This window comes from Melanotaenia boesemani, chromosome 16 (genome assembly GCF_017639745.1).
Source record: "Melanotaenia boesemani isolate fMelBoe1 chromosome 16, fMelBoe1.pri, whole genome shotgun sequence".
In the NCBI taxonomy this organism is placed as follows: domain Eukaryota; kingdom Metazoa; phylum Chordata; class Actinopteri; order Atheriniformes; family Melanotaeniidae; genus Melanotaenia; species Melanotaenia boesemani.
The window spans coordinates 1,678,814-1,703,484 of NC_055697.1; the positions used below are offsets into that span (position 1 = coordinate 1,678,814).

At 42.0% G+C, this 24,671-nt stretch overlaps 1 protein-coding gene across 15 annotated transcripts in view; it reads right to left on the reverse strand.

Moving 5' to 3' along the window:
* col13a1 (collagen, type XIII, alpha 1) overlaps positions 1-24,671 on the reverse strand; it is a 143,028-nt gene that overhangs the window by 116,962 nt on the left and 1,395 nt on the right. For all 15 annotated transcript variants that reach the window (XM_042009691.1, XM_042009690.1, XM_042009699.1 and 12 more), the window contains exon 2: positions 14,315-14,384. In XM_042009691.1, the coding sequence (XP_041865625.1) occupies positions 14,315-14,384 (70 nt within the window). The remainder of the gene's footprint in view (positions 1-14,314; positions 14,385-24,671) is intronic.

The following is a 24,671-nucleotide window of genomic DNA, read 5'->3' on the forward strand; positions in this document are numbered from 1 at the left end:
GATTATTTGTGGGGTGTCGTGCATGTCTCACTACATGGTGTGTTGGTGTGTAAAGCAAAACTTGGCTGCAACATCATGCAGCGTCCCGGGAAAAAGAGTTGTAAAGTGCAGTTTCTCGTGACGCTGCTGGGCTGCAGTGGCTTCAGAAATGTGCCTGATAAATGTTAGCGCACCAATAACCAGTCAGGAATTCTGAGTTATAGGTCAGGAGCATACACAGTGCGACTTTAATAACATGATAACAATAATAATTTTTATTTTATCCATCCCACCTGAGAAAATCAGCTCTGCATTTAATCCTTCTCTAGATGTACTAGACAGCTGTGGGCGGCCATGTTTTGGTGCCTGGGAAGCAGTTGGTAGGGTTAACTGCAAATTTTTTAGACTATTTTTTCAACACCAGGTTTTGAGAAAGATGCTCAAGACCGTGTCTGTTTCGCTCTTTAAAATGGCCTAAAGTACAGCCAAACTCTCAAGCTGAGACTTTTTGTAAATGAGCTTCTGCAGTTTAAACTATTATTCCTGCTGCCAAGTGAAGGGACAACTCTGATTTTCAACGTAAAGCGCGCTGTTGTTGGAAACCGGGGACTGCTGCTGCCTCTGGGTTTGCAGCATCACTAATGCCACGAGGATTCACGGCCCACAGAGTGCATGCCAATCTGGGAGTTTCTGTGTTTGTGTTTTGTTTTTATACCTTAGTAGAGACTTAAAGGTACAGTGTGCAACAAAGGTCAGTAACAGAAAAATGTAATCTGTCATTGGAAACTGTGTTTCTATTGGTCTCTAATCTCTTTACTAAAATAACTCTTATGTTTTTATTCTCATAAAATAAACCATTTATACCTAGCTCCCATGGGTCAACATACATGGCAGCCGCCATATCTGTGACACCACTTACTACGGTGTCTCTGAATGGACAAACAACTCTGAGCCTGAAGCTATAAAACTGCCGTAGCGGCTTTGTTTGATAGGTGACCGTTTGGGATAAGCAATGCCTTAAAAGGACCACAGAAGAAGATGTTGAAGTAGTTACCTGTAGTGCAGTCATTGCTGCACCTGAGGCCACTGGATTCACTTAAACATGAAAACATCTTAAAGTCTGGAAGAAGTTTGGCCACTGATAGCCACCGTACATTCACAGCTGTGCTATACCCATCTTGACCACTCAGCTCAGTAAACGGTTTGGCTTTTAATCTAAGGAGCATCTGGAAAACAACTCACTGGCCATGAAAAAAACACTGGACTGAAATAAAGCTGAGGTGCATGTGTGTCAGTAATTCTAACACAGTGGAACTATAAAAACGATTCCTGTTCTTTGGGGGAAACCAAATGATGGCACACATGGGTGCTTTTCAGGGTCAGTAATTAGTTTTAAGGCATTCGTCATCAAACAGTAAATGGACTGTACTTATATAGTACCAATAGTAGTCCCATATATAGTCCTATGTGGTACCAGTTTTCCAGTCAGCTCAGCGACTCAAAGCGACCCTCAGACCTTCCTCCTGGACTAAAGGTAACAGGTAAAGTTCAGTGAATCTGCTTGTCTTTTTAAGATGTTGATTTTCCCCTCACACTTCAGGATTTTTACTTTATTTTTATTTTATTTTAACTTATTTTAGAGATTAAACCAACTGAGGTAAGAAGCTCTTTTACAGTGGTGCTCTGGCCAAGTTGACAGAACGACATGGAAATCGGTATAAAAAGAGATAAGAACTTAGAAAAGAAACATGAAACAATAAAAATACACATATCGAAGGATAACATGAACAAACAGTAAAGGACTCATTTAGCAGAGTGGGTAGCACAGACTGATACGCACACGCTTTTCCCAAACTGGCCGAGGCAGAATCCAGGTGACCGTCCTGACATTAGTGACAGATGTGAATTGTTTGACTGATATTTATTTTCAGTGACTAAAAATGTCCCATTTAACGTAGCTGCTGCTAAACGTCAGACGAAGCTGTTACTACAACCTGTTAACAGAAAACTTAGGAGCATCTGGAAAACAACTTTCTGGCCGTGAGAGAAACACTGGACTGAAAATAAAGCTGAGGTGCATGTGTGCCCATGGTCCTCATCCAGTACAAACAAACACCGATTTGCATTCACATACTTGATTCTGTTATTTAATTCCTGAGCTGCCTGCTCATGAAAAAGCTTTCCTGCCCCGAGCTGATGTGTGCAGGCTGACACTGGAAAAAGGTTTGACCCCTCACACCCAGGGGGAGTGAGACCATCATGATTCCCTCTATAAAACTAATCATTGCTTCCTGTCAGTGTTTTGTTTTATTTTAATCCCAACAATGAATTTCACTTCCTTGTATCCCTTGTAAAACTTTTGTTGGGAAGGGTTTTATTATCATTTACGATCTTTTTGTCATGATCTGTGGGTTTTGGTTTGGGTGTTTAGTCTTATGATTTTGAGTTCTGTCTTTCTTACTGTATTTTGTAGTTTTCCTGTGTAGTCTGTTTTACTTTCTGCTTCCTGTTGGCACACCTTGTTTGATTTGCTCATCCATTTCCCCTGCTCCCTATTAGTTCCTCAGGTGTATTTATACCCCTTGGTTTCAGTTTTCATGTGTCAGATCATCTGTCGTGTTTCCCCATCATGTCTCCTTTGTTTCGTCCTTGTAAGTTAATTTGTGATTCTTTAAAACCCATCTGCCCCCTGCCTCTCTGTCCTGCATTTGGGTCCTAACGTCCCACTCACCATTACACTTTTAATGGTCATTAGTCCCACCTACAGATAAAACAACATGTAATGTAGTGACAGTATAATGTTAGGAGGCATTAGCCTGGAACTAGTCAGCTTGCTTGCCAATTAGTGAGCTATCTGTTCTGCTGTTATTCTTAGAAAAGCATCTTTCCTGGAAGCCAGATGTTCACTTCACTTTACAGACCACATGGTAAGAAACAGTCACTAAAATCTTTAGTTAGAGCTCAGAATATATTATGGTTTAGCCGTGGACTCTGTGACATCACTCCTGTCCATATTCACTGTTCCAGATGACATGTTCCTCCCAGGAATGATTACATTACAACAAACAGAGATGTTTGCATTGTGTGAGGTCAATGATCTGATCTGAGAGATCAAAGCAAATGATCAACAACTTCAGTCTACAATGTGGATCTGCACACTAACGGAAATGAGGCTGATGTTGTGTCCAGTTTCAAATGTCTTGGAGTGGACAACAGGTGTGGTAACGAAGCCCCAGGAGTTTCTTTTTCCTTTGAACGCTCAGATGTATCTAACTCCTCTGGGAGTATCCTGATGTAGTGCTGCATAGTTTAGATTCACTGCAGAGGAACAGAAGGATCTCCAGCTCTCCTTCCCACCTGACTGATTCAGCTCAGACATCCACAGCCGCTCACATGCTCGGTCACCACCCTCCCATCAGGAAGGTTTTAGCTCATCCAGACCTGTCCTCAGCAGACTCATGGAAATGCGTCTGAACTCTAAAAACCGCTTCTGTACATGCAAACTAAATCATTAGACTTTTTATTCGTTTATCTTTCGGCTCCTGGGCTGCATTTTATCACAAATTGAAATGATAAATTTGAGTCTGTCTTCATTTCTTCCGCAGGCTGCCAGGCATCCATGCCAGTTAAAAATGTTCAGAAACATTCCTCCAATCCTCATCTTTTATCCGTAGAAATGTCCGTATCCTGACTTTTCCCTCCAACTGCCTCTGCCTGCCACATTCCTCCAGATCTGGCCACACGTTGGCAGCTGCCCTGTAAACTTATCACGAGCAACGAAAGGGGATCCGCCGTGTGCTTTTCCTGTCAGCACACATGTCAAGGTGAACTTGGGGGTCTTCTTAAATAACCGACTCCATGACCCTGAGACCCCCCCACTCACCATCAGCAGCACAGATTAGAGGGAGCCTCTTGTTTACAAAGGGCATTGTGGGGTTTCTCTCTGAGCTGCAGCCACATCTACAACAAACAGGATGTCATGAAGGATTAAGGAAGAGCAGGACCCCAGATTACCTGGATGAGTGATATCAGTTCAAATGTAAGTGTGTAAAATGGAACAGGTCAGAAATCTCTTATTACAAATCAGAAGATCTTTCCCTCTCAGACAGAATCAGGATCTGTCGGCAGACTGATACGAGATGTACCAGCTCCCTGAAAACGCCGAACATTCATTCTCGTGCATGTAATTTTTAACTTTATTAAACTTCATAAAACTACAAAGTCATTCTGTAGTTCTGTTAGCCAGTAACATCCATGTAAATTTGATTATTTCAGCTCAGGAACTGGTGGTTCCAAGAGGATCCAGAAGTAGAACGGGAGGCAGAACCTTCAAGTATCAGACCCTCTACCTTCAGATCATCTTCAAACTTTCCTTCCTGATAAATCTTATAGCAGGTCTGGCTTGGTGACCCTGATCCATCCTTTAGTCCTGCTGCTGGAAGACGTCCCATGATGCACTGGGCTCCTCTCTGCTCTCTTTACTTTCCATGTAGAAACATCTGACATTGTTGTTCATTCATGTTTCTCTTCTTTCTCAGCAGGATTCCCAGGATTAGAGTTCTGCTGCTGGTTGACCCTCTTTCCTGTCCTCTCCACCCCCAACCAGCTGTCCTTCCTGGTTCTTATTCTGATTAAGGTTTTCCTTCCTGGTTCTTATTCTGATTAAGGTTTTCCTTCCTGGTTCTGGTTCTGATGAAGGTTTTCCCTCCTGGTTCTTGTTCTGGTTCTGATGGAGGTTTTCCATCCTGGTTCTGGTCTTGGTCCTGATGGAGGTTTTCTTTCCTGGTTCTGGTCTTGGTTCTGATGGAGGTTTTCCTTCCTGGTTCTGGTTCTGATGGAGGTTTTCCTTCCTGGTTCTGGTCTTGGTTCTGATGGAGGTGGACCATTCTCTTGATGAACTGGTTTATGTGAACACAGTTATTGTAAACTGGACTAATGATGGATTTGCTGGACTTAGATTATTGTTGGACTACACTGAATTGGACTGTGACTGTAAAATTGCCTGGAGATGACTTTGTTGTGAACTGGTGCTGTATGTATTAATACAACCTCTACTTTGCTTTGGCGTTTCTTGTTTTATTCATTAACATATAGATTTTAATCTGCTTTATAAAAAACATGTCCAACAATCATATGCATGCACAGTTTAAATTGTGACATTCCTTGATCCCAAGCAGTATGCCGCAGTGGGCTGTCAGCTCACTGCGGCATACTGCTGGGAATTCTCAGAGTTCCCAGTGATCTAGTTGCCACCCAGTTGCAATATCACTCTGGCAGCTGCTTGGCACCCGTGTTCCTCAGTCAAGGGTTCACAGTCACATGAAACAGAAAGTGTGCCCTCTATCAAATCTAAGGTTTTAGATATAAGCACGTGGTTAAAAAAAAAAAAAAAAAAAAGCCGAATAACCAGAAATGACCCTGTCCCATTGTCTGTTTAGTACACCTTCACTGCTTTCATAGGAATTAAGATCAGTCACATGCTGCTGAACAAATCCACCTGATCAAAAAATGAACAAATTAAAAACACGAGTTATTTTAAGTTTGGAAGTTTGGAACACTGGAGTGTGTGTTGACATAATTCCAAGAAGGAAATGAGCAGTGTTCACTGCAGAGAAAACATTCACAAGCAGAAAACATGCAAATAAACAGGCAGGACTGGAGGGTGGTCCAGCTTCACCCTACCCCACATAATTACTGCTGTGGTTGTGGGTGTTAATCATCTAGAATTAGCATTGATAGAAACACAACACCCAGGTGACTCGTTTTAAACAGAGTTCCTATGCTCAGGCCGGCCACTGTGGACACAACTTAATTCTCCATCACTGAAAGACGCTCTTACTAATCATCATTGAAATGGAGGGAAACCGACAACTAACCCCAACCATGTGATCCAGTTAAACATAACGATTATCCCAGAAACCTGTGCATAGCTGATATCAGCATGATATCCTCCTCTCTGAGAGGTCGGACAGCCAGAATTAGAAACCGAAACAGAACATGATGCTGAGCATGAGCCGGAAATCTGTTTTGTTTACTGTGTTTCATGTGAAAACAGTGAAGATACTTCCTTCATTAGAAGGCTGTAACAGACATCAGGCAACATCCACAGATTAAATCAATTTTCTTTTCACTTTTCCATAAACAGAATATTTTCAAGAAAGGTGTGCGTCTGCACAAACCCGCTGAAAATGCTGAGGGATATCTGGCTGGCCTGTAAGTGGCGCTGCAGCTCTGCCACAGAGCCCCACCCAAACCAGAGAAGAAGACATGGAGCATGCTCAGAAACCCGTGAAGGTGGGGTTACGCCTGCTGGTAAAGGGAGAGATGGAACAATGTGAGATTTTCCTAATTTATGCATACATCAAGCACGCTTGCACATAACTGCGCCTGGAGGGCAAAAAGAGGCGGACCAGAAGAAACTGAAGAAAAGAGAAGAAAATGACTAAAGTTATTCTGATCTGCTCAAGAAGAATCTAAAACCGCTCTTCTGTGATTCTGACAGCTAAACCAGCCAGCAGAGAAAACCCAGAAGCTGTGAAGCAGGGTAGAACATAGGTCGTCTACTCGTAGATTTCTTCATCGGTATTTCTCTCCATCATGTGAACACACAGCTGATCACTTTATCCAGAATCCATGTAAACATGTCCGCTGGAATCTCAGATAGATGGCGTATTTGTCCACGTAAACGTAGCTAATGATGCCAGTTCATTCAGTTGTACAGTTAATGCATTTATTGAGTAAGTGGGTCAGTGATGCCTTCACTGACATGCAGTAAACATGGTGCATGCCGGTGCAGACCTGGACAACTTCTTGTATGATGGTCTTGTGCTGCCTCCTACTCGGACCGCTGTCTCTCCACTTCCTCTACATGTCCACAGACGGGTAAAAGTCCACGTCTTTGGTGTCATCAAAAGGACAACCGGAGACGAAGTGAGGGCTGCCGACCCGATGCCAGGGCCCGTATCCAGGCTGCCTGCTGGTGCTTGTTCACGGGTAAACTTATTTCCTGATGGCCTGCCTACTCGCCTCGACGACTTATACGGTGAAATCCACAACTGTCTGGCATTGCTCTAATTTCCTCAGTAAAGATGAACACATAAGCTAGCTTAACTGCATTTTCTGCCCCCAGGAAGCAGTTCTGCACATGTACGAGTGGCATATGCATAAATTAAGAAAAAGGTCCATGGCATCATCGGTTCAAGAAAGAAGCGTTTGGATTGTAAATATGGAAATGAAACCAAGATGTTTTGCAGATTTCAGGCCCCCAAACTCCGACTGAAACATCCACACCATGACGACTCCTAAACTCATCCTCCTGTGGACATGACCTTAAATGTTAAAGCTGTTTAGTTTCTGATTTTCATTCAGGAAACACATTTATTTTCTTCTTTTCTTAATTTACCCTGATCCCAGTTTCCCTTTTTTAAACCAAACAGTGTTTAGAGTGTAGACTTTGGACAGAGAAATCATTTAAAAACATTCATTCATGGATTATTAATGTTGACTAGCATCTTCCACGTATAGTAGGAGCACAGGTCAAAGCTGGTTTAGTGCAGTTTGGAGGTTTACAACAAGTATGAGCAATTATTTAATTAATTTCTTTCTTTTCTTTTAAAGCTAGTTAAACTTTCTTTATCTTTAGCAACCATTTAGTGAGAGACCTTAGAAGATTCAATCTAGATTTATGGATAACACAAACACGATTTTCAAGCCCCAAAACTATATTCATGGTTTAAATGAAAGGTAGAAACACAGACTTTTAACACAGTTTCTCACAAACTAGCCAAATCCTGTCAGCCACAGCGTTTCGAGCTGAGGTACAGCTGCCAGAAGACGGAGAGTGTGGGAGTTACTGCAGCACTGCGATCACTGGTTCCTGGCCTCTTCACTGCGACCCCATGGCCTGCATATTCACGGCTAAACAAATCTGACCACATGACCTTTGGCATGTTTTGCTCAAAATAAAAAATTAATCTAAAAAGTTTGTATTTTTTGTCATTTGGATCTCTTTTTAGGGTTCAAAATGCAAACGTTGTATATGTTTGGATGAGGCTGACAAACTCCTGCTTGTGTACTTGCTCAGTAATAAATCAGAGTGTAAAGTATACACAGCGTATCCTCCGTCCTAAAACAAAACAATGAGCTGATCTCATCGGAGACGGTGGAAACAGCTCTGTTTACGCCACCATGACGCACACTTCCTCAGAAGTTCCCTGAACATCTCTCAGAAAGATTAGTAAAAGCTGCTTATTGTATATTAACAACGTTTTATCATCCTGGCTCGTGGAAAAGCCTTGACTCTGTTGCCATAGTAACTGACTCTGTCAAGCTAACTGGCTTCGTGGCAGGTTTTCGTTAATCAGTCATTTAAGTAAATATCAAAGCACATTTTACAGCATATTAATGTGCACACAAATATCAATTAGACACAAATGTTTTATGTCAGCTTGTTATCGGAGGACACCACTATAAAGATCGTTGTTCTTTAGAACAAATGCATCTTTTCTCACTAACATATTTCCTAAATGTTACTGTAGGAGTTCTGAAAATTGAAATGAGTTCAGTGAAAATTTTTTAATAACATCCATGTTTTGTATTTGTTTGTTTCTTTTAAAAATGCAAAGTTTTCCTAACAAGTGAGGAACTGGTGAAAGGTCTGGACTGCAGGCAGGCCAGTTCAGCAGCCGGACTCTTCTCCTGTGAAGCCATGCTGCTGTGATGGATGCAGGATGTGGTTCAGCATCGTCTTGCTGAAATCTGCAAGGTCTTCCCTGAAAGAGATGTTGTCTGGATGGGAGCAGATGTTGCTCTAAAACCTCCATGTACCTTTCAGCATTGATGGAGCTTCACAGATGTGGAAGCTGCCCACACCATAGGCACTAATGCAGCCCCATCCCATCAGAGATGCAGCTTTTCACCTGTCCACTGATAACAAGCTGGATGCTCCCTCTCCTCTTTAGTCTGCAGGACACGCCGTCCATGCTTTCCACAAACTAGTTCACATTTTCATCCAGGTTTCCACTTTGCCTCAGACCATTTTAAATGAGCTTTGGTCCAGAGAAGACGGAAGAAGCTGGTTCGGATCCTGTTCACATCTGGCTTCTTCTCTGTATGATGGAGCTTTAACCTGCATTTGTGGATTTCAGGGTGAACTGTGCTCACAGACAGTGGTTTCTGGAAGTCTTCCTGAGTCCATGCAGTGGTTTCCAGTAGAGAATCATGTCTGCTTTTACTGCAGAAGATCACCAGCATCCAGCCTTGTCATATGCATACAGAGACTCCTCCTGATTCTCTGAATCTTCTGATGATGATTCTACACTGTAGATGGAGGATCTTCAAAGTCTGAGGAACATTTTTCTGAAATTGTTCCACAGTTTTAGATCCAGTTTGTCTCAGATTGGTGAACCTCTGTCCATCTTTCCATGTGAGAGACTCTGCCTCTCTGAAATGCTCCTTTTATACCAGTCATGTTACTGACCTGCTGCCAGGTAACCTGGTTAGTTGTCCAATGCTCCTCCAGGTGTTTCTGGTTTGTACCAGGTACTTTTCCAGCCTTTTGTTGCTCCGTATTCAACTTTTTCCAGACGTGTTGCTGCATCAGATTCACTATCAGCTCATATTTTCATCACATGGTGAAACGTCTCCGTTTCACCATCTCACATGTTGGTTATCTTCTACTGGGGATAAAATAATGTTTAATGAGATATACAAATCTTTGTATACTATTTTTATTTACATTTTACAGAGAGACCTGACTTTGTTGGAATTACAGTTTTACTAATGGATAGATGACATATCCTCAGTCTAAGAGATCTGACTGTTATCTACAGCCAACAGTGGACAGACACCCAAAAGCTGAAACTGAACAATAGTGACAAAGGAAACTGTCATCAAACTTGCGGCATTCACATTTCTAAAGGGACATCTTCTTACAAAGTGTGTTGGATATTTATAAATCCATTGTTAGTAAGTCAGACAGACTCATTTCTCTGCCCGAAGCAGCTCATAGTGTTTGTCTTTTATCACTGATCATCACAGTCTCATCCAAGCTGAACCTTAATAAAGCCATGTGGAGATTCTGCCTACACAACATACCCAGACTGTTGAAGCAAGACCCTCTCAGCCATAATGTAACAGGTCTGGTGAATCATCTCCATCCACTTAAACCTTCAAATATGTTATGCATATTTTTAGGCCTATCGCTCCACTTCATGGTCATGGTAAACAGTTGAATGACAACAGACTTTGAGGCACCTTTGTGGTCTCAAGTGTCTGACACTGTAAGGCTCTACTTTTAGCAAAGTTAATTTTTCATAGGCTACTCACAAGCATGTCAAGCTCAGAATAATACTTTGTCCTTTAGCCAAGACAGGCACACTGGTCTGGACTTACAGCTACACTCATCTGGCTAATTTTTCAAAAGCAGAGCTGTACATTACAAAAGGGTTATGAGTTCAGTGAACTTTTATATAAACATGCACATAAAATGTTATATATATAAAAGACAGTGAAAAGAAACGAGCACAGCTCTCCACCTGCAGCCTTTCCTTTTAGGCGTCAACAGTTCTGCACACTCAGTTTCTGGGCCCTGAAAATAATCAGAAGCATGGCAGCCTGGAGGACAGGACATGCAGTAAGTGCTGAGTGACAGGCACCAGGTGGACAGAGGGAGGGCGCTCTGTAACCACCTGTGCATGAATATATCCCATAATTCACTGCAGTGCAGAAGCCAGAGCAAGGCCTGCTAAACTGGCGGGAGAACTGGAAGTTCATTAAGAGACACAAATAAACTGAATGAAGGCAGATTTTTATTATTTAAACTAATACATGGAGCCAAACAAACACCATCAGAGTGCTGTTTGTTGGATTCAGCTCACAACTGTATGAAATTCAGACCTACCGTCACAGGATCAACTTTATTGTGACACATCTGCCCAGTTAGGAAGAAACACTGAATCAGTTTCACCTGCTGTTGTACAAAGAGAACAGACAACAGGCGGAAATGAGGCAATTAGCAAGACACCCCCCTGTAAAGGAACGGCCCTGCAGGTGGAGGTCACAGATCATTTTCATGCTGATTTCTGATCACGTTTGCATGTTGCCAGTGTCCTCACCTCTGGAGGTAACATCAGACAGCGTCTGCAACCAACACAGTATACCAGGAGATGTGGTGGGGGCCCATAGGAGGACAATAACCCAGCATCAGGACCACTATCTGCTCCTTTGTGCAGGAGGACCAAGAGGGGCTCTACCAGAGCCCCACAAAACGACCTCCAGCAGCCACTAGTGCATGTTTCTGCTCAAACTGTCAGAAACAGACTCCATGAGGGTGGTATGAGGGCCCCACGTCGACATGTGGAGCCTATGATCACAGCCCAACACCGTGCAGCCTGAATGGCCATTGGTGCCCAGTGGTCTTCATGGATGAGCGCAGGTTCACATGGAGACCATGTGACAGACGTGAGAGAGTCTTGAGACCCTGTGGAGAACGTTCTGCTGCCTGCAACATCGTCCAGCATGACCGGGTTGGCAGTGGGTCAGTGATGGTCTTGGGAGGCAGATTCTTGGAGGGCCACACAGACCTCCATGTGCTAGCCAGAGGTAACCTGATTGCCATCAGGTACCAGGATGAGGTCCTCTAAGCCCTTGTCAGACCATATGCTGCTGCAGTGGGACCTGGGTTCCTTCTAATGCAGGACAAGACTCGGCCTCACGTGGCTGCAGTAAGTCAATGCTAAGGATTGATCCGCCCGTTCATCAGACCTGAATCTAACCCAGCACCTCTGGGACATCATGTCTCGCTCCATCCACCACAGACTGTCCAGGTCTCAACCAGGTCTGGGAGGAGATCCCTCAGGAGAACATCTGTTGCCTCATCAGGAGCCCAGACGTTGCAGGGACTGCATGCAGGCACCTGGAGGCCACGCACACAACTGAACCTCATTCTGAATCATCTGGAGGAATTTCCACAGAAGCTGGGTCAGACTGGGATCTGATCTTTCTACTTTTATTTTGACAATGATTCTGAATCCAGACCTCCATGGGTTCATGATTTTGATTTCCTATGGTCTATCTTTCTTTTCGAGCAGTTCAACACTGGCCATTTAAAGATGAGATTACTGTTTTTCTTGTGAACTTCCATTTACAGCAGAATGCTGTTCCCAGTCTGGAAGACCCATCACAAGCCTGTGTTTGGCCCGCTGCACCGCAACCACCTTTGCCTCAGTTTTTGTTACCCCCAGGACTCTGGGTTTTCAAAATAAACATGGTTATTCCTTTATTAAATCTGCTGTCTGCTCCTTCCTGGGTCCGGCCTGTCGTCCTGCAAACCAACACCTGGTTAAGATTATTCAGAAAACTGAAACTCGAGAGAAGTTTCCATTAGCTTTTACTAAGCTCTTACATGTTCCTTGCATGTTGTCCATGTGTTTGCGTGGGTTATCTCCAAATACTCCAGCTTCCTCCCACCAACCAATGGCATGCATTTTAGATGAAATGGTCACTCTGGTTGTTTGTTTCTCTGTGCTGGCCTGCGATGAACTGGTGACCTGTCCAGGTGTACCTGCTTCTCACCTTCGAACTGCTGGGATAAGCTCCAGCATCCCCAAGACACTGAATTGGAATAAGTGGTATTGAAATGGATTTGTGGGTATTTTATTTTATTTTATTTTATTTTAATGTGGTTTATATGAAAAATTCATTTAATCTAATTTTACTTTGTATTTTATTGTTGTTTTGCATGAAAAGTTTATTAGATTTTTTCCTGTGGTTTGCATGCAGACAACATATTCCTAATTTTTCTGTCTCTTCCTTACAGTTCCACCGACTCATGAATCTTACATCAAAACTTTATTAGCTTGATCTGAAACTGAATTTCTTCTAAGTGTTTGTCTTCTTCCTATAACAGAGATCCGTTGCATTTAACATCAAATAAAATATCAGAACACGGCACTTTTGGAGTGGAGAATACCTAAAATCTAAACGGACCCTTTTTAGCTCTTTAACCACCAACCCTTCAATATGAAGACACAAAACACATTTCTCACAAAATAAAGACATTTTAATTTCTCCCAGTTAGAAAGCCCCCTCTGGTTATGGGCCCCAGAAAGTCCGGAGAAGCTGTAAAAGTGTGGGACCATCTGGTGACTGGGAGTTGAAAGGCTTCCACACCTGCAGCAGCTGGAGGATCTCCTCTCAAGCTACGACTGCCACCCTAACAAGCGTTCGCGGGCCGTCCCACAGACACTTACCACCCACTTAAAACACTAGCTTCCTATTGACAAGACCAACTAGCACTAATGTGTGGTGTTTGGCCCCTCCCCCCGTTCTCAGACACACTGAGATCAATGCCTTTACTTCTGACTCTCCAGACTGTCACGAGCTCTCCTTGTGTTGCGTAACTACAGGTGTTATCCTTCTATAAGTATGGATTCACTTCTCCCATCAGTTTAATAGTGACTTTAATTATTTTATTAAATAAATCCATTTTAAACTTCTCAACATGCTTTGACCATCACAGTTAAAACGTCTTTAATCCAAACGTCTGTAGCGGAAGTTTTATCAGGAGTTAACAGTTAACAGTCATTATGTTCATATTCCACAATAAATTAATCTAAACAACTGCCATCTATTATTTGTTCAGTCTTATTAATGTAACTGCTTCAAATCAAGTAAATACAGGCAACACAAAAGTTAAACCCAGGAATTCATCAAGGGACTGTTTCAAAGACTCTTTCCCATCTAGTCCATCGACCCTTTATAAAGTGAGTGTAATAAGCATGAGACACACCCTTGGCTTAGTGATGGCTGCCATGTGTGGGCTGCAGCAGAAACAGGTGTCTGAGACAGTCACAGTGAATCAGCTGCTTCAGTTTGGAGGAAACTAAATCTGAAACACACAAATTCTTCAGTTTACTTTAACTTTACAGGTTCACTTTAACAACGATCGGCCCCGTCTAGCCCCAGATTATCACCACATCATCAGTTCCTGAGAACAGATCCTACACCAGCTCCCATCCTGACCTGCTCACTGACCTTCAGGTAGGATGTATGAACACATCACACTTTCCTTCTCCTGTGAATCTGAACCATACCATGATAACCATGTTTTAAACATCAGACAAGTACTTCCACTCTGCTGTAAATCTGCTCTGTCCATGAGGTAAACACATCTGATGGTTGTGATGCTTGGTACAGACCAAACATCACATTCACCAACATGTCCACAGACATCACATGTGTGTGCAGAAATGTTGTAAGAGAACAACAGCAGTGAGATGAAGGCGCCGCTGGAAACCAGTGTGGTGGTGAATGAGAAGATGGGCGAGGAACTTACCTGGAGGACACAAACAGCCGTGGGCAGCGTCCCTCGCCTCCCGTGACCTGGGCAGTCGTGCTGCAAGCTTCTGCACAGGAGAGGAGATACGGCATGGTCAGATTGTTAACGCATTTTCTAACACCACGTTTCACCCAACAACAACCTTCCTGAGTCTGGTCGCGCTGCTCAACTCTGCTGCTAGAAACGGGACTTAATAAAGTTAACTAGACTGGATTTGATTGGAACTGGATTAAAATTCACTTGGAATAAATTAGTCTATATTTTTAATGTACCTTGAGATTATTTCTAGTCTGCAGAAATAACTGATGTAACTCAGAGGGGATGTTCTTGTACCTGCGTGCGACTTTATGTGCTGTGTAGTGTGATTACTGTAGTTGCCTTTTCCAAAGATTTCCTCAGCCACTTAGTTTTTGTTAAAGCCATATGCTGCCTAGTTTCAAGATCTATTGCTTATAGGAATAATTATTCAAGTAACATTGTTTTCAAGAGTTTTAAAATAAACTAAGAAATAAGCTGAAACTGAAACTGTGAGAAAACGTCCGACGGGTCCTTAACAGCTGGAATAAGTGTGTTGAACCCTGATGTTTGAACAGCCTGAATGTTTGCAGATCACTTAAATGGTTTCCAAAGTGTTTATGTTTAATAGTGAAATTAAGAGTATTTCTTCACACAATGCAAAGAGAACAGTGGGAATAAACTTGTCAGTGTGGCTAATCTGAAAAGAAAATGCTTCATTTTTCCTGGGAGCATAAACGCTCTGAATGAAAGACCAAAACAATGATTTAGTATCATAATATCAGCTATCCACTGCTACATGTGCTGCTGTCACCTGCTGTATGCTCAAATCAGCAGGCGACTGGAGATGAGGGTGAATTAGATTTAATTCATCTGAATAGCTTTAGTCTACATTCCCTGTGTAACTCACTAGCCTGTTAGAAACGTAAAGGTAAGAAGGCAAAGAATTAGCTGCACATCATTAGAAAGAGTTCAGAGTGTATTGCTAATGTTAGCTAACCGCTTAGCAGCTCGGAGAAAGTTAATTTAGACTTTCCAGTCTCCATGACAACCAGGATAACTCTAAAAGGTTTTATTTATCTAGATGTTAGAGTCTCTTACCAACACTGAGTGATTGCATGATCACCTGTTGTTTACGATTCTGCTGCTGGTTATACTGGTTCATACTGGTTCCAACTTACTGGAAACAGCTTTTTATATTTGTCATGATATAAATTTGTCTTATAAACATTGGTTTAAATAACCTAACAAGGCTGGGGATGTTGAACAGTCAAATAAGGGGAGATGGGGATGAACATGGACGGAGAAAGTTCAGGAAGTGAAGCTGTAGCAGACGGTGAATGACGATGCATCTGCTGTCTGGAGATGCTTTGGTTTTAAAAGGCTGGACGTGGAGCAAACAAGTTACTGATGATGTCCAGATGAACCTGCTACAGCACCTCAGCTGTTATCAAACTAAGTTCAGCATCCTCCACATCGTGGAGATGAGGAAGAGGTGGATGAAGATAACCGGCTTCATCACAAGCCATACAAAGACCTGGTTCTGATACGTTCTGTGGAGAAGGATAGATTCAGGGAGAAGATCAAGACAGTATAGATGTTTTTTTTTTCCTCAACACAACAGAATAGACGATCAGCCAGTTTTCTGAAGTAATTCTTCTCTATTAGTAGAAATATGGTGAACTTAAAATGATCCTAGCCTTTAGATTTCTTTTATACAACAAACCTGATCAGCAGTGGAGGCATCAGGAGTACCTGCAGACTCAGATAGAAACCTGATGTGTTTTATTGTTTGGCAGCAGTCCTGCTGGTTAATCTTTGTCAGTGTATCACAGTGAGACAGCTGACCTCATTAGATCAACCAAAGCTTGTGTGTCATTTGACCCTGAACAGAATACAAAGCCATCCAAGAACGTTCTTCACGCCATAGCAGTCAGGCCCACTGGCGATGGTTCTGAGCGGAGGAATGCCAGCGAGGGCTGTTTAGAAGCCTTCAACAGGTGCTGAAGGGGAACTGCTGTGGTATTCTGGGTAGCGCATGTTCACTCACAGTGCTTGTTAAACCAAAATGTGAAATGACAGCCTCAGATAAAATCAGGGATCATGAAGACAACACATGACCGTTTTTCTGACAGCAACACATCAGAAAGCTGAGGGTGGGTATGGGTCTCCCGCTTTCACGCAGTGAAAATCTAGTTGGTCAAAAATAGCACAGCAGTCAAATGGTCTGTTTTAAAAAGTTACTAAAATCGTCTAAAAGAGTCTGAATCCAATTTCACGCGCTGTTAGACTATCCCACATGCTGTTTGTTTGAAGTGAGCTCGGGTCTTACGGAGGAGAAAACACATGGAGACTGTGAGAACAACTAAAAATAAATGCATGAGCTGCAGCCACTCTCAGCGGCTCCTTCTCTAATCGAGGAAACAGCAACGAAGCTGAGATCATTCCAACGTTTAGTACTCTCCTCATTTAAACCAGGACCCCACTCTCATGATAAAAAATTCTTTTGCCCACTTTACTGTTCATGAAAACTTCAAAGAATTTCTGTGGCTGATGCTGGCAGGCCCTGCTCACTACTGGAAAAGTCTTCAGCAAGATTCATCCAGAGAGCCATGCATCCGCTGAAAGCCCCCGTTCTCTGAGCTGGATCATGGAGATAATGCAAAGGAGGGCTTCAGTTCATCTGTAGCGGTCAGTTTCAGCCATAAAAGCAAAATTAGAGCTCAAACAGCAGCCACATCAAAGGTTACAACAGCAGCAGATTCTGCCAGAGGGGCAGAAATGTAATGACCACACTTCAGGACTGTCATTAGCCGTTAACTCTTGTCCTTATTTATATTCTGATTCATTTGCAGACTAAATTATATCCCTCTCTCCCCTCTATAAGTAGAAATAACCTCAAACTCTGGTAAGCTTCAATAAGCAGAGCCACAGAAGCATCTAACAGAAAAGAAAGGAGAGGGTCAAGCTTTCTGTCACAGGTTACCATTCGTGATGTCATATTTTAATAAATTTACAGTTTCACCAACTTTACAGCAAAGCCAACTTTATCCAGTAAATCTGGTCAATACATGGACTTAGACGTTATTTATGTTCCCTGTGGAGCATTTCAGTAAACAACAAAGCAGTTATTAGATTTTTATTTTGTATTTTAACCATGTCAGTTAGTTACATGGACTCTGCCGGTGGGTAGATGGACTCTACCTCCCAGAAGGGATGTTCAGGTATTAATTCTGCACATATCCCTGCAGAGTAAACCTGCAAAGGAGAACTCAGATATAGGGGGGCTTGTGTTGAATGAATGAGTTGGATCTGCCGCCGCTACTACAAATAGAAACCTAATGCCAGAGTTATGGTGTGGTTTAAAAAATCTATTTGTATGAGACGACAAAGCCTTTAACCATCCTGAAGTGGGAGTAAATTAAGACACGGTGCCGTCAATGCTGTGCTTCTTGTTATGGTGCTCAAAGTCTAACATTTCACGTCATCACTGTTTGCTTTGTTTGCTGCTAAACGACACCAGAAAAGCCTGCTTCTGTAGCGGGAATAAATCAAAGTGTGCAGAAATAGATATTTAAATCATTTCACAATTTTGACATTTATAAAAATGATTAATGAATTGGAGACCGCCTTCTAAAGGCCATGTAACTAAAACATCACACTTCATATTTTAATGATCTGCAAAATAAACCTCATATGTTCTGAGTTACATGCCATCAGTTTGCCTTTTACTTGGAAGACAGGAAAGCTTTGTATCAGTTGATGATTATAGCTCTACACGGAGTTCCCCAAGGCTCCATGTTGGGCCCCTTATTGTTCAGCATCTACAGGCTCCCACAGGCTCAGATCACAGAAACAAGCCAAACATCTGATCACAACTATGCTGATGACACTCAGCTTTATATGTCAAATCAAAACTTGGATGTTCCAGAAGTTTCTTTAGCTAAATAAAGATAAATCTGAAATATTGTGTTTGGAAAGAAAGATGAGCATCCAGTTTCAGTCAGCAGTGTTAAAATCAACAGAGTTGTTTGTTAAGTTGGTGTCATTTTGAATTCTGAGCTAAATTTTAACATCCATATTAATAAAGCAGGAATCAGATCAGCCTTTTACCAGCTGGAACTGGGGGGGCTGATGGATCAGTATGATTAGAAAAACTTCATCATCACGTTTTTTAAAGGGACAGTTTTTACAGGTTTCTCTAAAAATCACTAAGACAACTGCAACTAATCCAGATGCTGCTGGTCGTGTCCTCACAAAGACCAGAAAAAGTTCTCAAATCTTTACACTGGTTCTGGTTCAGAATATACTGTAGATCTGATCTGCTGACATCGAGACTTCCAAGCTCATAGACAGAGGCAGATATTATTTATTCACAGTCACATAGAGAAATATAATATTTGATGTGTACATTTTTACAGTGGTAGACGTGTGAACGGGTTACCCGAAGGAAGCTACTTGAAGCTAGTCTAGCTAGGGTCTAGTTTTGCACAAACAAAAAGGTGATGGACAGAGTGTGGACCAGTTATTCTGTGGACATATCAGTTAAACGTGTGTGTAAGTTTGCTTTCCATCCTTAGAAATCAGACTATACATTTAGTTTTTCTGCTCCTGAAATCTGGAAAAAAAACTACCAGAAAATCTGGAGTCTGAGCTTGACCTGAGTTCTGATTAATCACCTGAAAACTCTTGTTTACAAGTGGCTTTAACTGAGATACAGTTTTTTCTTTTCGTTTCTATCTGAATATATTGACACTGGCAATGATGATAAATATGATGTAATCTGCTGTAATTCTGTTGTCTGGTTCTCTATTTTAGCTTGTTATGTTTCAATTTCATTACTTTTATTATTTTAAACTTGTTTTATTCTTCATTTATTTCTCATGAATCAAACACAAAGTGACTTTTTTAGGCAAAAAAAATATCAGATTTAAAGTAAATCAGATTTACTGTAAACAGATAAGGCTGTTCGTATCTTTAGAAAACAGCATCTTTAGAGTCTGGCATGACGTTTTGACCAGCTGTAATCTGAATTCTATCTCCCAATTTCACTGCAGCCGACACATTTAGCATCATCCATCCCAGAGCCTGAAGCCTGAAGGAATTTAACAGCAAACCAGTTAATGTTCTGTTGGTTCTTCTCATCCTGAAAGAAATCTCATGTTTTCATTAAGAAAACTCCAACTGACAGCATGTCTGTTTAGTCTCCAGTTTGACTGTAATGTTTATCATTCAGGTAGTGTGTGTATGCATGTGTGTGTGTGCACATGTGTGTGTGCATACAGCCATCAGTAACTGTGGTCTGATGAAGTGCAGAGGTGACTCCAGCATTTCTACTTGAGTGTGCTGTTTATAGCGGGCTGTCTGATTAGCACATGGCTTATTTATGCACACATACACACATGATGGAGCATGTAGTCATGTAACTGTACGTATTTGTGTTTGTATTGTGTGTGTGTGTGTGTGGGTGTGTGTGTGTGTGTGTGGACCTCCCAGCGTACTGGCTGATTACTCTGTTGGGATCAGAGTGAGGAACCCAGGGCAAAGGGAGACTATATTTTTCCCGTTTCTGCACCTCGTAGCGTCGCCTCCAGATCACCTCCAGCTCCCCTCCAGCTCCCCTCCAGCTCCCACAAGGCCTCTTCACCCACAACGTGCACCAGGCTGCAGACTGGTCTGTAGAGACCCTTTGTGGTTAATTGTAAATGTTAAAGGGGGCCATGTTTGGGGTGAGATAATGAAGGAGAGAGAAGAAGGTCAGGGGGTCAGCCTTTTTTCAGAGGTGCTGTTAAAGGTATGGCAGTTATTTCTGGGGAGGTATGACTGCGTTTTAGAGCCCCACAAAGCTTATTCTTAACTTTCACACCTGTTGACAGTTTCCCTCATGAGGGACCGTAAACATGAGCATTGTGTTTTTTCCTTCTTGCATCTTTAGTTGATGCTAAATGTGCATAGACATCATTGTGTTGTCTCACCAGTTATAAACTTAAAAAGAGATATGTTCACTTTGGTAAAATCTAATATTTTAAAGTACATTTGTTCTCTGGACTACTGGAAACACTAATTTTGTTCTGGCCTTTGTTGTGTTTCTGTAGAAGCTGGAGCTTTTAATCCCAGTCAGCATCAGACATGATGTTTCTCAGCTGTCAGATTGGGAGGTAAAATGATGTAAAATGAATGTATGAATAGATGTAGCAGCATAAAGGTCAACCAGAAGAAGAAAGCAGAATTTATTACTAACAGAACTTTGTAGAAATAACACACAGATCAACAGTGACCAAGTCTTTTCTCATCTCATCATTCTCTCAAGTCTTGGCTTTCAGGAGAAAAAATATTGTTATTGAAACAAACACACAACAGAAACTATTTCCATGTTTCCACTTTTTCCTCATTTCCAGTTATTCCTGCTACTATTTACCTGCTATCCTCACTAAACCAACTCCAGCTCAGCTGCTTTGTGGCGCCACCGTGCATCAGAAACGTCTTCTTGGCTTTATTCCAGCCATAGAGGAGCATTATTTTTCTTCTTTTCACACACACATTGAACTTTCTGCTCACTGGTTGATCTTTGGCTGCTCCTGATTGGACGTTACCGTCAATCTAAGCTCTCTGATTGGTGGAAAGTCTGACAGGAAGTGGCTTCATCATCATGTCCAGGTCTAAATAGAGGTCTCTTAGCAACATAGTAGTGATGGTGATGTTTTTATGGTGAAATGTGATAAATAATGCTGTTATCATGGATCATTGTGGATTTACCAGATAGAGTCTCTGAATAAAACTACATTTAGTGGCTGGATTGTAAACCTCCTGGACGGGATAGAAATGCCTGGAAAATTTCCGTAGGTATGTAAAGATCGATGCGAGCCTGGTAACTAGAGGAATGTGCTGCTGTGTCCTCTGTCAGAAGGAGACTCACATCCAGAGATTGAGTTATATAGAGAGTGGTTTATTCACCATGGCGGCATTACAGAGATTATGGTGTGGTTTCCAAAGGAAAAAAAGCATATATAGAAAAATAAATACAAATTAACATATTGAACTATATCAATACAAAACAGACATATCATAGTGAAATTACAGTGCTACACTGTCATGTAAATAAGCTGCAATGGTGCAGTAGTGGAGGCTGCAGGTGCAGAGGTGAAGCTAAACAGTCAAGCTAAGAATGAAAGTTTAGAGAATTTATATCCAGAAATGTGGATAATGAAGCAGTGAAGGTGCATGGATGGAAGTTATTGTGCATATTGTGAATATTTCTCTCTCCTCACCATCTAGAAGCAAAATTTACTGTATTTTCTTTATACAGCTGTAGGCCTTCTTTTAAAGGAAAGAGACATTTTGAGCGTAACAATGCAATTAATCGCGATTAAAAATGTTAATCGTTTCCCAGCTCTAATATATATTTATAGACTTTTTTGTAAGTCCAAGTCTTATGTCACTTTTAGTTGTAATGAGTAATGCTGCACCAACTGTCCTGCTTGTTTTAGACCTTTTTCCTGCAGCAACACACCTGATCTTTATCACACCCGATCCATATGATAGCTTGTTTTTAAGTTCTGCACAAGCTTCTAATGACCCTTTAAAAATTAGACTCAAGAGTCTTGGAACAGGTAAACATGTAAAATCTGCAGGACAGTGACTCAACAGGTCCATAGTTGGTAATCTCAGCACTAGTGTGTCCCTCTACATTTTAGTTCATTTAGATCCAATACTTGCAGGTCCAATAAATAATATTTACATTCCCAAATCAGCAACAGCTGGATTTTTGTAATAAACAGCATTGTTTACAGCAGGTTTGATCTCAGTTTATCGTCATCATGGCAAATTAAGCTGTTTATGGAAACTGTTGAGTAAATATCTCGTTTTTCTTCTGAACAATGGAGTGGAGCCAATCTAGTAAGTTAACATTATTTTAGTACAAAAGCAGTAACAAGCTAACGTATGTGCAGCTGTGGCTTTAACCTCATTGCTAACGTAGATGCTAACATTAGCTTCATCTTACAGTGACTAACCTCTCCAGGTGTGTTTTAAGGTGGATGAAGGTGGATATGGTGGATCCAGCCATAGACGTTGCATTTTGCTGGTCTTATACCGGTCACAGCTACGTTTACCCGAGTCGCTATAAGGGTCTAAATATAGCGACAGTTGCTAAATTGGCTGCACTGGGGTGCAATGGAGGCAGGTCTACTTCCAGTATTTGCCCGGATTCACCATCGGAAGTGGCAGAAGTGTGCTGTCTTTAGGAACATGTCAATTACAGTTTGTTTTTTTGTTCGAAGCCAAAATCAACATTTTATATATTGTACAACCACATACTGCTTTGCTCTTCAAATGTTTCCTTGTCCACTTAATCAGCTGAGCTCCACAGAGCGACACTGTGCCGCGTTAAACGTCATCGGCCTGGAGACGTGTGATCATGTGATATCACGATATTACATTTTCTACCGATGTCAAAAGTTATACCAGTAGTACTGCGAATGATATGATATTGCCCACCTCTAATCCACTGTCCTCTAAGTGTCTTAAAATATTTTTTGAAAACTTACTGTACTAAACAAAAAAAATCGTAGAGCTTGTTCTGAGCCTTTGCTCAAACCACAACTTTGTCTCGTGAGAGTTCATGCAAGCTTTTGACTAATGTTAATGAGGTGCGCGCTGATTGGCCGCAGGAGGCCAGAGTTGGAAGGGGGGCTGGTCCAGTGCATGCACAGTGCGTCCGACTCCAAAACATCAGCAGCTTAGTGATGGTGAGCGAACCTGACCGAGCAGCAGTTTACGGAGTTCAGCCATTTATGTTTGAACCAGACTCAGAGCCTGAGAGTGAAGATGCCGAGATGGTGGAAGAAGCAGGTTTACAACCAAATGTTTACAAAATATACGTGGCAGAGCGCTTCACCCCACTTAAAAAAAAGAAAACATGGGGCTCATTTGTACATTGCAGGGGGTTAAACTTTTAGGCTCGTCCCTTAGCATTAGCATTAGCATTAGCATTAGCATTAGCATTGGCTGCGTCAGCAGTACAGCATGACTTTAGTCGTGGAAGAGGGGCTGGTTCATTCAAACAGCCTCCTGTGATGACGACATCCCAGGACCAAATTAAAATCACTCATTTGCGAGAGTTTACCTTGTTGGAGGTTCTGTTGTGATCAAAGGGCCTGGACGGAGAAACTCCACCGTCTTCATAAGGAAGTCTTTCAGGGGAGTAACACTTCGGTCCAACACAGTACATGTTTTAACTTGAAAAAGCGCACTTTCCGGGTGATGACTCCTTTAAAAGCTTAATTCTCTTTCTGAGATGTTGTAAACAGCTGTCACCTCAGACATCTAATCCAAAAATTAAGCTGTAATAATTGGTAAATGGTTGTGATTAATGGAAGATTTGTTTTAATGCAAAGATGCGACGACACACAATGTCTCCAGAGTGTCGGACCTCAGAACAATGACTGAAAACCGAACTGTGGAAACATTATTCGGTAAGTTAATGTCTTCTGCTGCCCACCACGTTGGACTGGAATAATCATAAAAAAGGAACAAAGCTGTGCTGCTGGAACGGGACTCACTTTCCACAACAGAGGAAACTGGTCTCACAGAGGGAGCCAGGATGGTGGATTCTGGACAGTGTTGGGTGAAAGTACCACAGACGGCTCTCTCTCTCTCTCTCTCTCTCTGTACAAAAGGCCACATCTGTGCTTGTGTCCCATTAATAATTACTATTTATACTCACAGAGCTAAACAGAGAGGCAGCCTACATCGCCCCAGGCCCGTCTGGAGAGAAATCTTCCTGCCTGGGCCCCCCTGGAGGAGCACCAGAGCAAAGTCCTCAAACAGAACTTAATCGCCAACACCTCTGATCTGTGATTACTGCATCGGTCTCTCTGTAATGTCTTTTTGTGGAGGAAAACATCTAAACCTTTAAACTGTCATCATGTCTGCAGTCAGAGAGCTATTGATCAAGCACTTTGAAAGTCCACTCAGTCTCATTTTCTCTAACTTCATGCAGTTACAAACAGAAATGTTAAATGTTGAAGAGTTAAGGACTGCCTTGTTTAAATTTGCAACCCGTAGTCGTTCAAGGATCCCAAACAGAGCAGGATTTCTCTCCTCTGACTTTATTTATCACTTTTCACATATATTATATAAATTACTGTAATAAATCTCCAGTTCAACATGGGAGTGGTTGAGAAGTGCCATCATCCCGAGCAGTCCTGATGAAAAGGTCCGCCCAGAGGGGATGATAAAAGTCAGGCCAAGGCAACTGCAAGTAGAGAAAATGGGGGTCTCTGGGGACTTCAATCACGGTGGAATAGCTTGTTAGTTGTTGTTAGTGTAGCTGTGGTCA